The following is a 17782-nucleotide window of genomic DNA, read 5'->3' as shown; positions in this document are numbered from 1 at the left end:
TAAACCTCTAGCTTTGCTTATTTCAAATATTTAAATTTAGATTTGATGTAATGAAAAATGGCGATCAATTTTATATTATATGACCATGGCAGCCATCGTTGTAGCGGACCTAGGTCTCAATCAGATATGGCTTAAAAAATAAATTGTTTACATTGTATAATTGTGAAAGTCATAACGAAACATCTATAGGAACTTTGTTACATCTCCTTACGGCACGGTGTAAATGTAGTCAATTGTGAGCGTTGAGGAAAAGGGGCTTTAGGGGAAGGTTTCTGTAAACGGAACAAAAACACCAACGTTATTAGCGAGATTGTTGTAATCTGACTAATCTATTTTGGCAAAGGGAGCGGCGTTGGTGGGCGGAAGTGTCAATTAATAGATAAACATTTCTTGCGAGGAAACCGAGTAGATTTAATGATCTCCGAATAACAGTCCACTTTTGTACTTTCATTCAAAAGCCAAAAATTGCAAGCTTTTAGAAAGAAACTATATTATGACAATATTTTTAAACGTAATTAAATTGTTCAAACTTGCGTGATACACTATTATATAAGCTAATTAATACAAGACTGCCAACGCTATGTTGGCAGTCTTGTATTATTTTTAGCGCAATAAAATTGCTAATACGTGTTAATTTCTACCAGGAGACCGGTTGCTGGACATACCGTGCAACGTGTGCGGCGATAGAAGCTCCGGCAAACATTATGGCATCTACAGCTGCGACGGTAAGATCAAATCGCGAGTTTTCACTGCGGAAACATCTGTACAAAACATGTTGTTATCTCTGTATTTAAGTATAATGAATATGTTTAGGTACAAACGTTTTGGCACTGGAAATCCTCGGTAATATTCATTAGTAAGCCTGGCACTCTGTTAATTTTGATAAATTGTTTGGATAAAATACATCTGGCCATCACGGCCTAAGAATTTAAACTGTAAATAACTGATACTGGCATTGGGCATCAGATTAGATCATAATACTTTCAATGCAAATATACTCACCTAGCGCTTTTCCATATGAAAAAATTGTAGTGACATGCAATGTATTACATTATATTTATGTACAGGGTGTTCGGGTTTCTTCAAGCGGTCGATACACAGGAACCGCGTGTACACGTGCAAGGCGGGCGGCGAGCTGAAGGGACGCTGCCCTGTCGACAAGACGCACCGCAACCAATGCCGCGCCTGCAGGCTTGCTAAGTGCTTTCAGGCCAATATGAACAAAGATGGTGAGGGACTAACCATATTAATTTTTACAACAAAACATCATATAAACTCAAATTAAAGGTCTTGGAAGCTATAAACTCTTTCGGGGTCTTATTATTTAATGTCGCAAGCACCATATAAACCGATTACAACAAGTTTTATACACAACACAAACAATAAGATAATAACTTGTATTTTTATGTAGTCGCAGGCAACATCTAGTAGGATATACCTACTATAAATCATATTTTTATAAAGAGTTTACAAAACTAATATCCATCGGTGCGAAGTCGGCATAGGGACAAAAGATTGTACACAATTCCTGGGATTCTTGTAAATTGAAATACCTAAACTTTACTTGTAAAAAGAAACACACTGTATCAAAAATAATATAAGATCGTATGAAAGATAGAGGGTGTAAAGAGAATGCTTTGTTAGTGTTTCGATCACTCGCACAGCAGGTCGCTTTGTGCTTTAGTTGATATACTGTATGTAATAAATACGATGGCATATAACAGCCAGCCCCATTCGAAGCGGACACATTTGTCATTACGCCATCTCCATATATTCGATATTGAACGTCTTCCAGGTCCAGTTCTTTGTCACCTTTATTTATTATGTATTATGTAACATAGGACAAATAGTTTTGGAAAACTTTTTCTTTAATATTATTGGTGTTAAGTATTTGAACCGACCTCTGAAAGGTGGAGGTTATAAGTTCGTCTGCATGTTTTTTTTATAATTGAGATGATTTTATTATTAAAAAATTAATTGATATCACGATGATTTTCTAACATGTAAATATTATATTTCTCAATATGTAATACGTAAAATTATTATTAACTCTATCTAAATCCTATCAAGTATGTATATCATTCATAGTCTTTGTGTTTATAACTTTGTGATACTCATGCAAGCAACGACTCCTCTTAATTTGCATATATTGCAAAATCTCGACAATTAAGCATAATTCGGTAAATAAATTGAATATTCATAGTGCACCGCGTCCGCCACAAGTCGTGCGATATCTCTCACTATGTGACAAAGCCTTTTACGTTGCCTTAAAATACTTGGCACGATCATTCAGGGTTGGCACTGTAATAAATGTAGCACATTTAAAATTCAAAAATAAAAAAAATCAACAAAATATACATGTGACATGCAGTTGTAATTAAAACAATTATAATTGCGCTTTACATGTAAAAGTTTATCACAACGATCACATAATTGATCCAAACCTTCAGATATTTTTGAGATTTTACGATTAATTTCACTTCAATAGTCAAACAATTGAAATTTTACGCATTAGATATGTTTATCGTATACGTCGTGCTGTGTTACGTACCTCTTGCTGCAATAAAAACGTGCCAAGAATTCGTAGACCATCTAACTTAACACATTATATAAGAGTTACAGTTTTGTACAGCAGAGTCGTGTAGTTAGGTAGCCCTCGCGTACTGCGGTCTACGCGCAGGTGCCGTCGCTGAATTATTCACGAGCATCACTTTGTGCCGCCGCGACCCGGATTACCTTTATATGTTTACTCGCTCGCGTAATTATACGCCCTCACGAAACTTAGACGCCGCGCCGCCGCTCAGCCAACAGTATACTGCGTTACTTATATAACGAAAGCCTAATGTAGTCAGTGGAACAATCAGTGTCGAATTAATTAAGTTACTACGACATTAAGAAGCCACTAATATTATATACAGTATAGTTAGACTTCACCCACTTCTCTCGTGCTGATAGTGTTTTAAACTATTCAAAAAATGCATTTGCTTTCGGCAATGTATTTGATTTTTTCATTTAATACCCCTTAATTTTGTATTAAAGCTGTCTATTTTTTTAATTTTTACTTTAACAAAATAAAAAGTCTAGTCATAACAATTGTAATATCTATATATTTACCTACATATATCTATATGTATTGGGCTTTGAAAACATATCGTAAATGCTCAAGTATATTTTACGTAACAATGATACGAGCCGACTTCGACTGGCAGCGCCAGAGAGAGCGAAGTAAGCCGATAGCTATTTATAATTCATGCATTTTCACTTCGACTAGGTCGCTTACCGGCCGCAACCGCGGAATAATGGATTAACTTGGTAAATTAATCAAGGTACAGACAGACATTTCGTCTCGTTCCACTTAACAGATCACAATATAGCTTACTGTATTATTTAAAGATAGGTCAGAAATACTTCACTTATTGCACTGGAATATTCTAAATAAGCTTTTTTGGGATTAGTAACTAGACGAGTAAGTAATAAATATCCGTTAGTCTCCCTTTCTCCATATTTAAAATAAAAGTCATTCAAATTATTATTTACTAGCAGTGGCTTGCAACTTCGTCCGCGCTTATAACACCTGGAAGTAGTGTAGCTTCCAATTGGTGAAACAATTTTTGTATTCGGTTCAGTATCGGTAGCCTATTTAATATACAGACAAACAATCAAGTCTTTTCTGTTTATAATGTTATAGAGTATCATCTATACTCTATAACATTATGTACGCGAATTAGAAAAAAACATAAAATTCTGAGCTCGTTACATGTGTGTAACGGACTTTATTAAATTGTATCAAAGTAAGAAAGTATCAAACTGTGAAAGATAATCTAGATATTTGTACATCAAATCCTGTGCCTATTCTTGGAGGTCGAGCAATTCCAAAAATGTATTTAATTAATAACTAATACAAACAAAAGACTGAATCTCTCCAAAATCACTTCCATAAAATAGACGTAATCCCCAATTTAACTTTGTGAAAATTAAATTAAAATCAATGAAAACTGCGAGCAAGCCAACGCCTACTTCGAGTTTCGACACTTTTTGAATTTCACTGAAAAAGTTAAAGGGTTTAAATCAAAAAGCTTTTGTCATTTTTGCCTACTTAATAATTTATGTATACTACAGTATGAGTAACACTTAATTAATTTACCAATACTACATATACATAGTTTAAAATTATCATGTTTATACAATCTCTTTTTAACCATTAACTAACTTAGATGATATGATATGAATTTATTCGTTAGTTTGTCCTTGGAATCATTATTTCAAGGCAAACGAGAAATTATCAAGTTTTACATTTTATTTCATCGTGTAATTTATTCGTACATTTAAAAATATAAATAAGTCTATAATTATGATAAGGCTCAAGGCGACTTTTAGCGGAGTGTCGCGAAGACGCATCGCCGACGGCGCGCCACCGACGCCGCCGCCGCGCCGCCGATAAGGGGCGAACTTTTCAATTACCGCCATGTCGTGTTACCCCGCAGCGGGTTAAATTAATTCTCTCCACTTCACAAAAAGATTCACCTTACCCTCTCCCCTCCCCAGGTCCGCGCCCCCTTGCCCCGCCTGTGAACTGACAGCGGCTATTCTGACGCTCTTTTATTTTTTTCTCGATATTTTCCGACCCCTAACATGCTGACGTTTCGGAATATTTATTTTTAATTTAACGGTTTGCGCGCAAGATTTGTGTTCCACCGTGCGCTTACCTTTTTGAAGTCCTTTTGTGCTAAAAAGAGTATTTAGAACGTAATGAAACCCACAGCTTGGCAGCGCCCGGCCTCTTTATGTTGTTGTACGTGGAATTGTTTCACGAATCTGTTCCTTCTCGTGTATTTTACTTTGTGCTTTCTATACCTTAATTAATGTTATTTAATTAGGTATTCATTAAATGTAGGAATATTGTTCTTTCTACTTCAATTTGACGTACGAAGGAAACTGTTTTCGGAGATTTTATTAATTTTAATCATTACTTACCCAACGATAAAACAGTTTTAAGAATCTAAATGACCTGCTGCTAAGATGATAGGTAGTAATAAAAGCGCACGAAAAGTAAATGAGTATTTCCTAAACGTTTCCATGCACTTACCTGTATAATATCGCGATAAAAAAATCATAACCATAACCCATTACTAATTGTAGAGTCCATCAAAGTGGAGTGTATCAAATGAAATAGATCGCATCTCCTGGGATCGCTTTAGGATCAGCACGTGTTCACACCTCCCCGCTAGTGTACGCAAGGGGTGCACTGAGGGTGCTTACAATTGCGACATAATAGTGAAATTTGTTATGCTTATAGAACTGTAATTACGGATTAATTGATTAATTTGATGATAGAATTAAAATATTATTAAGTATTCTGCTGGATTTTCTTCAAAACTCCTTCAGAAAATTGGTGGTTTTGATGAAAATAGAAGGAGATTTTCATTTATTTTACTTTAGTCTGAACAATATTTTTGGTTCTTTGGAGTGCTTCAAACTTCAACATTAAAATAGAAATTCTATTAATGTTATCTTTAATATTTCTATGTACAGATTTGACGTAAAATCATTTAAATAAGTTTGCGAAGTACAAAGGTGTACGTCAAAGGACAAATAAATAGTTGATCTGCGTTCGTTTCGATCCGATTATGTGATTTATTCACCGCTTTACCGGCGCAGGGTCCTCGCATCTCAAATATAACCTTTATTTTGACAGTAACCGATTCATCCCTCGCTCCCCCTCACAAATCTCTCCCATCTAATTTCATTTTAATGTCTTGCGTGAACAAATTATTGTCATGTCATAGATAATAAAATTAATTTTAACAATAACGGTATCACGGATACATCTGTTTCTAAATGAATTTTTTTTTCTTGGTTCGCGTGATTTTAAATAGGTTTGCACTATGGAGAATTTATTGTCTATTACTAGTGAATGGATTTCACGCGCTTTTGCTTTTAATTGTTTTAGATTATAAATTAATGTTTATTATATGGTTAATATCTGACTTTACTAGTACATTATTAATTCCTGATCTAACTTGCTAAATTAGATAAATTATACTTTCATGGTTATGTTAAAAGTAAAGCTTGAGATGAAATATATATACGATATCTACAGCGTTCTAATTGGATTACAAACTTGATGAACATCAAAGCAAATCAGTTTATAGAAAGCCCTGACTTAGTTCCTTTCAGACGAACTGTATGTGAATCTAACTCAATACCTTTATACTTACTACTTATATTTTAATATATAATAAATATGATAGAAGTAGTAAATAAAGAGCTACTTATTTAATGAAGGTTTTAAGTATATGGGTAATCGATATCTTTTCTTTCAATGTATATATTTATTGTATAAAACAAAAGCTATGGATTGAAATAAAGTATTGCGGTGATGTCGGGAGTTGTTTCTCCTCGGCAACGAACTAAGTTCACAAACCGCTGCCGCCGACGAATGTCGCTACAACTTTTGCCGAGATGAAAACTGTCTTTTATACTTACTGTTGTTTAGTCTTCCTTTATATTGCAATATTCACAGTATAAAATAAAATAAATTTATAACTAGTTTTTTTTTTAAATATCAACAATTTAGTTGTTTAAAATTTTTCAGTTAATTTTACTGAAACTCTACCTTAAAAATGTATTTGCCTATTGAAGGAGTTAAAGTAATTGCTTAAGTTTTGAGGTAATATACCTCCTTTTTTCATGTGTTGAGCACGTCAGACGTGAATACAGCATGACAATATGAAAAATACAAATGAAAATATTGCCGCGTGGGTATTATAGTGACCAGCGGACATCTATTACGGACCTTTATATGATCGGCTCGGTGGGCACCGCCGCGCCGCACCGCGCGGAAGGTGAATAAAAACCTGGATATTTCTCATATTTATGTCCGTGCACTCGAAAATATTCCCCGAGTACGGTATACACGTGTAGGGAGATATAGGCCGTAAAGGTGTGCGCGGTAAGGGGTGTTATCGCGCGCAGGTGTAGGGAGCGTGGGAGCCACCACCTGGCGCGCCCCCTCTGCCTCTTCGCTGCCCTCCGCCCTCTCTGGCTCGTTAATGATGATGTGCTCAGCCAGCAGACTATTTCACTTCTGAATACATCTTTCTCACTTTTGATCCTCCGACCTGCTCGCTCTCGCGTGCCACCCTCGATTCGTCCCTGTCCCACTGAGCTCGCCCGGTCTCATCCGCCTAGTCAATTCGGCAAACGCGTATCTACTTTGTGTCGGAAATGTAATGGAACAAATGCGGCTGGAATTAACGTCGGAACGAATGTCGGAACACGGGGTCGTTCTCTCATCGGATATTTTCCACGCGATGATTTTGATGCGCATCTACACGGCGAAAACGTTTGTGGTCAAATACTTATCACGACACTGTGTGGATGTTGTTTACTTTTGTATTTATGAAGTATGTTTATTGTTTTGTAAGTTTTATTACACCAATGTGTTTTGAGAAATATAGACACGCAAATATTTATATTTTATAATTACTTAATAGACCAATCGTTCATCTACCAGTATGCAATTTACTTCCATTAGTTACATTGTCTCGTTACAATGTCCAAAAATCTAAATGTTTCGTATGCTAACATATAATATTTTATGATACCATTACTTAATCGTCATGTTTGCGGTTAATACTACGAAAGCTACGAGTCACGCTTAGTGGCTGATATCTTAATAATAAGACTTTCCTACTCTTTTCAATGCCAACTGTATTATGTACAAACGTATTTCTATACAAGTTATTAAGATTACGTTGGAACCAAAATCTTTTGGTAGCTCTTCCTCTACGCTTAGATTTTTTTCGTAGCACTCGGTCTACGTTCACCAAAGTCCTCGTTTCGTTCATAAAAATTGTCTTTTCTACGTTTTAAAAACCTATGAAACAACAATTCGTCTACCATAACAACATCTTCCGTAGCTTGGTAAATATGAATATTTTTTGTTGCTTTTCGTCTATTTAAGAGAATCTATCGAATCTTTGCACTGTGTGTAACATAGCTTGTCCCGACATAAATTTTTGCGTACCAGTAAGGGTCACGTATATTTAAATTATCTATATAGCATGTTAGCACAATAGCAGAACTCAAACGAATAGTTTATTAACAGCATTAAAGGACATTGTTCTTACAGTAAATTATTCATATTCATAAATTCGGTTCTGTATCTTGAAACATCTTCATATTTTATATTCGATTCACTTAGTACATGAGGTAACAATGTCTTGCGCTTGCTCGTCAGTCAATAAACCTTTTGACCATTCACCAATTCGGCTTCGTGAAGCTTTTGCCGGGCAGGCGGCAGCATCGGCGGCGGCCGGGATTATTGCGTCATTAATCACAACCCACATCTCTCGCCTCCGACCTGCTCGCTTGCTTTACCACAAGGGTTGGCTATTAATATATCGATAAAAAATAACTTTTATTTGAAAGTTCTTCTATAAAAAAGTTGCCCTATTTTATGGAACATACTATATTCATGGCATAAAAGCACGAAGAAAAAAGTTACACACAACAAACGATACTGTTCTTAAAGAATTTATGAAATTAGCATAATTAGTTTAGATTTTTCCCTTTTACTAAAAGTATGATTATGATCGATTAATTTTTGGATTTCACCATGTTATACAACAGAAAATATACCCTACTTTTGACAATTGAATTTATCGTTGTTTTTACGAAATATTTGTTGAACATCACTATAATATCGACCGCAGAGCTCAATTTACTCGGGCAACAAGATCGTATGTACTCTGTCCGACCCAACTCCCACCTCCTCAAGTCGCTGGTGTGGGCACGTTACAACACTAACGATTCGCCAACACCCCGTCTGTCTGAGACACCATAGCAAGCTAATACTTGTGAAAATAACACCGATGTAGTCATTGTAGTTAGACCTCCAGTTAAGTTATACATTTTACGTCATAATCATGCTGCTCTTGCTTATTACACACAACTAACTTACTTCATTTACTTGCTTACAACTAACTTGTAATCGAATCGTTTTGTCCATTTTTATGTTATTTGGCTTAAAATATCCAACCTAACTAGGTACAGAAAACTGACTACTGACTTCTAATACTGTCTGGAATCTTTAAAATATCAAATAATTAAAAAAAATAGTTTTAAAAATATAGTTGCATTTCAGGGGTGGTTGTTCTTTTTTCACCCCCAGGGCGCTATTAACTAAAAGATATAAATTGAAAAGAGAGAGAGAGAAGTTTTGTTTGCTTTCAATTTGTTGTAGCGAAGGGTTTTCTGGTGATGATGTTTGAAGTTAAATCTCCCTCCTAAACGCTTCAAATGTGATTCAAGGAGCGCCTTTTTACATCGGCTTTAGCTGAGACTCAAACGCTTGCGTATACGTTTTCACAAACACAATATCAAAACGTAGATGCAAATGTTTAAAAGATTTAATCTTTGCTGTTAAATTTAATATTGCTGTTGTAATATCCCAAAATCGAGACTCTAATAATGCGAATTTTAGAAATTGATTTTGATATTGTTTCCTCTGCTTTGTGTCCAATTATTTATATAAAAAATTAAATTACCTATTTATTTAACTTTTAATGTAGTAATAATTTTAATGGCTATCAGAACTACTACTTAAAGTTCATCTGTAAACGTCAGATACCTACATCGCACGATACGAAAAAACTTAATTTTCTCTTAATATAATTAAAATTTTGTCCATTAAATTCGCATTCGTAACTAACCCCTTGGCTTAGATGACCCCTAGGATAACATAATATTCAAATGTAACTTCTAAAGCCATATACTTTCGGATGAAAATTGAATGTAATCCATCTCTAGAGGGAGGCGTTGAAGCCGAGAAAAAAGCACGTGTTCTATTTGGGATTACACGCGCCCCATAAACAAAAGGTTAACATTATAGCTTCCGATACATGTAAGTATAGACTTTACGATGCAATTCATCGGTGTTTTATTGTTTTGTTTTGAAAGAAAACGTCTGTACTTTATTGTAAGTAAACACTGTTTATACTATTCAAATAAATTTAGACCTAAGGGTCAATTAGATAATTATATTTTTTTTTAATTTTCCTTGTGCAAACCCCATAAATACATTAAAAAAGACGATGGCCTTAAATAATTGACAAACAAATATCGAGACAAAGAGAAAATCAAAAGACCTTTCTACTGATGTTCGATACAAAAACTGCCTAAACCTATTGAGACCTGAAAAGTAATAGACAATCTTATCTTACATACGGCCCGTAGTTTTAGTAAGGGATCTGCGTTTAATAATCGTACACTATTTACTACAGACATGATTAGTAGAATTATTAAATGAAATTGTTACATAAATAACGTAACAGTATTTGTGAGTAAGCTATTAGGTATAACTACGACAGCAAGCTATATTTCCAAAGACACTAAACGCCCCGCAAGCCCAGAGCTGTGTAGATTTAAGCCGCTCGGCGTCCAGCGGCACTATTCAGCCGGTTTAAGCCGGGCGGCGGCCGGGCGACAGGGCGCGGGAACGCAGCGTATGCGCCGACATGTGCGGGCACAATGGCCGCATTCTCATGGACTCAGCCGCGGTAAGCTGATTGCGTGACGTCATTACAGAAACAATCCGGCATACACACTGGGGACTTTAGGAATAAAACTATCAATATTTTGTAAAAAAAAGAAAGTTTACATAGCTTTCTTTTAATCGAAGGTAAATATGTAAATTTAAACTTTTTTTATCGAAATGATTAGATTATTACGTAAATATAACGATATTTCGTTAAGCCGTTTTATAGTACGTTATTAAAGTTAATGGAAGTTACTATTGGTGTAGTACAATTTAGATGAAACTATATGATAACGATGACGATATGAATAAGTTTTGAAGAAAGTCTACATATGTAAGAGTAAACATCGTACTCGCGATGCTTAGATTGTGTGAATTTGGCCAAATAGAAATGTCTATCTATGTTCACTCCTTTGGGCTAGGTCCGGTACTTATTTTGATATGTTCATGCACACAGGGCTAATTGGCCATAACTACCGTCATCATCATAACTCAAAAAGAAAACAAAAAATATCAAACTAAAATCTCTTGAGTGTTTCGGAGAGCAAGCATTGAGAATAATTAAACGCAGTGTGCACACAGCCTAGGACGTAATACCGCCTATGGGTGAATGCGATCTCGGCTTACGGGGATCTGCAGCGAATAATCGGTTCACGACTCCATAATCCAGCGTGTAAAACATTGCTGGCGTTAGTAACTTTAAAACTACTTTTTTTAAATAAAATTTCACCTACTTTAGAAAAAAAGACACATTGAAAACATTGATGCATGTCAAATATATTTTTTTTAGAACTATTGACCGACGGAAATGGGACTTGAGCGAGCGATCCACGTGAGATTCTCGTTCCTAATATTAATATTTATAATTATTCAAGGTAGGTGTGACTCAAGATGTTAATTTTCCTTAGCCGTCCAACACGAGCGCGGTCCTCGCAAGCCGAAGCTGCACTCCGGCGGGCTGGGCGCGCTGGCACCGCCGCTCTCGCACGCGCACGCACATAAGCCACACGCACTCAAGCTGTCGCCGCCATCGCCGTACGCGCCGCTGCCGCAACCCTTCAACTTCCAAGTAACATATATACAGAACATTTATTTTATAGCAGTAGCACAACGAAAGTATATTTAATCATTGAAATTATAACGATAGTTCAGCCTAAGTGGCGTGAGCGAGCCGGCACCTCTGAGCGCGGCGTCGTCGGCAGGTTCCAGCGCCGCTGGTGGGGGCGGAGGCGCAGGGGCAGCAAGCCCGCTGCCGCTGCTCGCCGAGCCCTTCCTCACGCCGCCACCCGGCCTGCTGCACATGCTTATGTCATCCGATAAATGCCAAGTAAGAAAGATTAACTGTTATAGACTCAAAGACAGTTTAACATAGATAGAAATAAAAACAGCTGATAAGGTAGCTCATTTATAGGAACCCCAACTTACAAAATATTGGCGCGAAGAAAAGTAGCGTGAGCTATGTATCATTGGATTAGTTTTATACCTAATGTGAAGTGACGAATCATTAAGGTATCAAAATAACGCATTTAAATAAAAGGAAAGAGGATTAGGAATGAAAATTAGACGATAATTTTCAAAGTTAATTTTTCTTATGTGGTTTTCGCTTAAGGAACTGATGTGGAGCGCAAAGCAGTTGCAACTACAAGGTGACCCAACACTACTGCGGCCGCCGCCCAGTCCATTCGGAGCGCCACTTGCCCCCACTTGGGAACTTTTACAAGTAACTAATTCTCTGTTTAGTAATAAGATAAACTTTAAGACAAAGCGATGGTCTAATGAATTATCGGAAAATTTGATTTTAACTTAAATATCGTTATTTAATTCTAAGAAAATCAATTGTAGCTACTACATAAACATAGGGCTGTAAAATAGCTTAAGCAAAAAATGTCACTTATATAGAATGTGAAATAAGTAAGGGGTGTGTACTGCTCGGTGGCTTTTTGGCCGCAAGGGCGGCGCGGACTCGCGATTGGGCGGCTCGAGGGTGACTTTTCGCCTTCACTTGACTTACCCCGCCCCTCGGCTCGCGATACCAACTGTGACAACACGATACACGCCTACAGATATCATTCTTTACATTATATACAATAAACCTTGAAACCTAGATATTTTTAAAACGATTTTTAAATCAATATCAAGTGTTAGCTTCTCTCATTTGTTTTTTGAAATTAAATATCAATAAGTGTAGCTACGTAGATTATCGTTTGTAATTCCAAATAACAGTAATAGTAAGGCCGCGGCGTGCGCAGTACAGTATCTATTAAAAATTTAACTAATGAATAGAATAGATACAAAGAGTTAACCTATATACGTTGTTTTTAGGAAACAAGCGCACGATTGCTGTTCATGGCGGTCCGGTGGGTGCGATGCCTGGCACCGTTTCAAGCACTAGCGCCGGGTGATCAGCTGGTACTCCTGCGAGCGGCGTGGAAGGAGCTTTTCCTTCTGCACCTAGCGCAATGGGCGGCGCCCTGGGATCTCGCCCCGTTGCTCGCCGCGCCCGTAGCAAGGACTCGCTTACCCCCAGACCCACTCGCGGACTTGGAGCTAAATACCTTACAGGTGATCACATCGTAAATATCTTGCCTATAAGATATATTACAATGTAGTAAATACTATATAGAGTTAAGCGATTCATGCGATAATGTTCCCCTGTACCAATAAAACAGTAATATGAGTTTACTGTTTTATTATGAGTTATGAGACATATTGTTTTATCGTGTAACACGAATAGACATTTAATATATTACAATTATCCGATTATTGCAATATTGGTGTATAACAGTTATGTAATTTTTTTAGGAAATCCTGTGTCGATTTCGTCAAATAGCGCCAGACGGCAGCGAGTGTGGCTGCATGAAAGCAATCGTTCTTTTTTCACCAGGTAAAATTTTTTCCTCTTACAAATATATTTTGTTTTATATCGTTCAATAATTAAACCAAATAAATTGATAACACATAAAAATAATAACACATTAAACGCAGACACGCCCGGCTTGAGCGAGACACAGCCTGTGGAGATGCTGCAAGATCAAGCACAATGCATATTGGCGGACTACGTTCGTACGCGATACACGCGACAACCAACGAGGTAAATCTTACAAGGCATTTTAAAAGATAGCATGATACTCTGTTTCTACCCACTACAATATACCTTTAACTCACTACTACTATCAACAGATCGTTCACATCTAGGCATAAGGCTTTATAGACACAATTAGAGCTCTTGAGCTTGCTGCCTAGGTCTAGGGTATTGCTGATTTATAATTGATAACATCATAGATTTATTCATTGGAAGATCTATAGCTTATATTCGTTGTGCGTAATAAAAAAAATGACCAATATTCGTCAGTTAAGAAAGCCATTCGTGCGCTGAATACTTTTGGAATATGGTCATTGAAAACTTATTTAATTTATTTTCTTAGGTTCGGACGACTGCTACTCTTGCTGCCGTCGCTTCGTGCGGTGCGAGCGCGATCTATTGAGCTGCTTCTGTTCCGTGAAACCGTGGGCGATGTGTCAGTGGCCACGCTGCTACACGACATGTACCGAATGCAGCCCGCCCCAGCGCCCGCGCCCGCTTTCCCACCCCCCACTATCACCGAACATTGCGCCTCACCATAATCATTTACAACTTTTTAGGTTAGGTGATAGTTATGAGTAAATCTATTAAAATTAACGACCTGCAGATCTGATCACGGTTCACATGGTTTAAGCAGATCAGTGAACCGGGTCGCAGCAGAATTTGTAACGAGCTCCGAACTGCGAGTCCCCAGGCAGGTCGCAGATCGGCGGCTCACATAGTTATTGTATATCGCAATGAGCTATTAATTTAGTTGCTGAAATGCAGCTCAACGATTCAAGTCTATGCGATCTGAACTTTTGAATCGGTTCGGCGCGGATTGACATACGTTTATCACAAAGGAAGAGTACTACTAGTCATTTGAAATTCAACAATCTAGATTTTTCCAAAAATTTTTTGGTTTTTGTTTCATTTATTACTTCGTTTGTATTATAAAAACTTTTTTGGTTAATAAGTCTGCCTTGCTTTTATAGAGCAATAAGTTAATCGTATTGTATTATATACTAGTCCAAAGTTCGATCTCTATCCTGCATCTAGTCAAAATTATACCTACGACAAACTCAGTCATGTAGTTGTAAGTTGCAGCATTATTATACATACTAAGATGTTTTAATCCATATCCATAATTTATTTTTAGATTAAAAAGTAGTTCTAGTCAATTTATTATTTATATGAAAATATACTAAGAAAACTTGTAATATATTGTAGATGGCTCCTAAATACGCAGTTTATATTACTATCAGAATTTGTTGAACTTTGTATAATTCCCGTGTTTATTGTCTTAGGGAACAGACATATCTCTACAATCTTGAATCATTGTAAAAATTATTGTGATTTATTAAAAAATTAAGAGTGTTATAAAGGGTAAAACCAATTAAACCTGTTAAAAATAATAAAAAAACAGTATGTTATTCAATCTTTTTATTTTTCAATAAAGGAAAGCAATCTTTCATAGATAATTGAAAGCTCAAACACTTGCAACACTGATAAAAAAAAATTACATTGCCAGATGTCTAAATCAAAATCCATAGTGTTGCTCTATATAAAAAATTAATAAATATTTTTTAAATAAATCCAAGTTAAGTAGATAAGTTTAAATTATTCATGGGAGTGATGGCTTCTACCGATGACAAGTCTACAACATCATCTTTGTCTTCCACTTGTGCTACTGTTGCTTGCACGGTTTCCTTTTTCGGCTCAGCTCTTGGAAAATCTATTTTACTCCAAGCACCAGGTTCCGCTTTCTTCAGTTTAATTTCAACTTTGGTGCCAAGCATTGAGGCACTACTTCTTTCTAGATCAATTACCTATGAAGGAAGAATTTTAAATTAAAAATGAACTACAATAGTATAATAAAAAGAATAACATAACAACACTAAAATAGGCCTTATCAGAGTTATCTTTTTTTTAGCAAAGTAGTCAATTAGAGATCCATTAACAAATTGAGCTTCACATATTTGTTAACATCTTACTATATTATATATGCCAATGTTTAGATGGATGGATGGATGTTTGTTTGAAGATATCTCCAGAACGACTCAACAGATCGTAATGAAATTTGGCATACATATAGAACATAATCTGGAAAAACACATAGTCAACTGGTTATCTTTTTGTAAAACGCATGCAGACGGAGTCGCGGGCGACAGCTTTTAATTATAAAAGTGATCTTACCCCTCTTAATTCAAGATCCAATTCAAACACCGCACTCCCTTCTTGATGGAACACCAATTTTGTGTTTAATCTTATTGGATTCAATTTAACATAGCTTTCAACGGGATCATATTTCTTTGCATATACACTTACAATTACATATTCTGGTGTCTGATGCCAGTCCCAACGACACTTTACTGTACCTGCAGTTGTTGTCTGAAATATAATACAAAAGATTTAAAACAATGTACTATAAACATCCAAACATTACTTTTGTAACTAGGCTTTACATTTTGGTACCATTTTATCTGACAACTGAACTTATTTTCAGTTTTACTTATGATACTCATATTTACATGCATATTTACTTTTCATTTCCGAATGTGCTTTTACATTTTAGTTGTGTTACACTAAACCAACTATCTATAAATTAATTTTAGTTTATTCCTCATGTAACTAACCTCTTTAAACCATTTGTGTGATCCAGTTGTGCATCCAGGTTGTGCTAAGAATGTGTTGAAATCTGTTGTTCGTTTTTGACAACATGACCAGAACTTAAGACCTTCATGGAAGATAGGACAGCCGGGGTGAAATGTACACATTGTGTCATTTGTCTGTGGTCCTTCATATGCAATGTTACATCCAGCATTCTTACAAGTTGTACCTATTGCTATTGTTCTGCAAGAAAAGTTTACCCGTGAATGATTTTTAATTTTGTTTACAATTTAATTTCAGATTAAATTTTGATAAGTGTAGTTAATGAAAGATCCTTATTCATTTATTACTAACAAGCTCTTACCCACAACTTCATCCATGGGTAATTTATAAAATACACATCTTTCATCTTTATGATAAGAGTATAGAAAAGGCAATATTAATCAATTTTAAAAGTTACTTCCTACTTAGGTAATTTTTTTTTTGGAAGTATAAAAACTCTGTGTACCACAGTTTACATGCTGTAAGTTTTAAAAATGGTATGGTCTTGATTCGATGAATAGAAAAGGCGAATTATAATAGATAATTACCCATCTGATTCTACTACTGATTTCTGCGCAGTTTGCTGAATCATATTTTTCAGAGATTCTGCAATTTGTGGTTTCAGAGTGACTAAAGGTGTCTCAAATGAAGGCCTAGGCAATTGCGGGCCCAATACTGGTGCTCTGACTTCAATCACTTCTTTTTTCTCTAATTCCTTATCTAATACTTTCTTCTCAGGTTCTGGTGGTTTCTACAGAAAATGAAGAATGAATAACATCAGTATTTTTTTTAACAAATAATATCATTTGTAATTTTACTAAATTTACATATTATAACGCGAACTTACCACATTAGAATGTTTTGACAAAGTACAACCTTTTATATTAAGAAATTCAGTGAAATCAACACTTTTCTTATTGCAACAAGACCATCCTTTATATGCATCATGAAATACTGGGGCACCAGGATGGTGACAGCATACATCTGAAACATAAATTAGCCTTGTCTAATAGAGGTTATAACAAAAATTAAACCATAGTAAACAAATCAATTCATAAATTCTGGAACCGACAGTTCTAGAAAAATCTTACCTTTATCGTTTTCATTCAGATCAAAAAGTTGACCACATCCACGATTATAACATTGGACTAAATTTTTATTTTCAGGCATTTTTATATTACACTTAAATAATTGAGAAGTAAAAAATGCGTCTAAATAAAAATAACGATCGAATTCACGCTCTTTCGCGAAATTTCACGTTTTCTATCTTGTTGACAATGACAATGTGATTGACAAATGTCAAGTACACACAAAGAGTAGCCACAGTCACAGAACATATTCGTTCAACGACAAAGAGTATATAAAATTCAACGACTGCAAATCTATACAGAGTTCAGCGAATATTTTCGCTATCTCTACACATGGATAGGCTACAATGGGTGGGTTTTGTGCCTATTTGATTTTCGCCATTTTGATGTGATCTGAAAGATCAGTGTGAGTTTTATTATCTACCCCCCACCTACACAGCA

General features: G+C 35.9%; 2 protein-coding genes across 2 annotated transcripts; one reads left to right on the top strand and one right to left on the bottom strand.

Moving 5' to 3' along the window:
• Nucleotides 1–85: 85 nt before the first annotated feature.
• Nucleotides 86–14349, top strand: dsf (nuclear receptor dissatisfaction). Its single transcript, XM_013319961.1, has 10 exons — nt 86–113; nt 645–725; nt 1068–1229; nt 11449–11609; nt 11688–11867; nt 12150–12260; nt 12863–13102; nt 13343–13424; nt 13526–13631; nt 13966–14349. Exons 1-10 carry the CDS (start codon nt 86–88, stop codon nt 14162–14164), a joined length of 1350 nt encoding a protein of 449 aa, XP_013175415.1. The 3' UTR covers nt 14165–14349.
• Nucleotides 14350–15027: 678 nt separating this feature from the next.
• mora (cysteine and histidine rich domain containing protein) lies at nt 15028–17525 on the bottom strand. Its single transcript, XM_013320585.1, has 6 exons — nt 17345–17525; nt 17101–17237; nt 16802–17004; nt 16238–16454; nt 15798–15992; nt 15028–15430 (listed from the first exon to the last, which is right to left on the bottom strand). The coding sequence occupies exons 1-6, from the start codon at nt 17421–17423 to the stop codon at nt 15203–15205; spliced, it is 1059 nt and encodes a 352-aa protein (XP_013176039.1). The 5' UTR covers nt 17424–17525; the 3' UTR covers nt 15028–15202.
• Between the last annotated feature and the right edge of the window lie 257 nt (nt 17526–17782).

Source organism: Papilio xuthus, unplaced genomic scaffold (genome assembly GCF_000836235.2).
Source record: "Papilio xuthus unplaced genomic scaffold, Pxut_1.1 DF828952.1, whole genome shotgun sequence".
Lineage (NCBI taxonomy): Eukaryota > Metazoa > Arthropoda > Insecta > Lepidoptera > Papilionidae > Papilio > Papilio xuthus.
Note: the sequence above shows the minus strand (reverse complement) of the source record. Positions and strands in the feature narration are given on the sequence as shown.

Coding starts and splice junctions, on each gene's coding strand:
- mora (XM_013320585.1), bottom strand. CDS start 17,423: ATGCCTGAAAATAAAAATTTAGTCCAATGTTATAATCGTGGATGTGGT. Junction 17,005..17,100: donor TGTCAAAACATTCTAATGTG/GTAAGTTCGCGT, acceptor CATTTTCTGTAG/AAACCACCAGAACCTGAGAA. Junction 16,455..16,801: donor TCAGTAGTAGAATCAGATGG/GTAATTATCTAT, acceptor CTTTTCTTGCAG/AACAATAGCAATAGGTACAA.
- dsf (XM_013319961.1), top strand. CDS start 86: ATGGCAGCCATCGTTGTAGCGGACCTAG. Junction 726..1,067: donor TGGCATCTACAGCTGCGACG/GTAAGATCAAAT, acceptor ATTTATGTACAG/GGTGTTCGGGTTTCTTCAAG. Junction 11,868..12,149: donor TGTCATCCGATAAATGCCAA/GTAAGAAAGATT, acceptor TTTTCGCTTAAG/GAACTGATGTGGAGCGCAAA.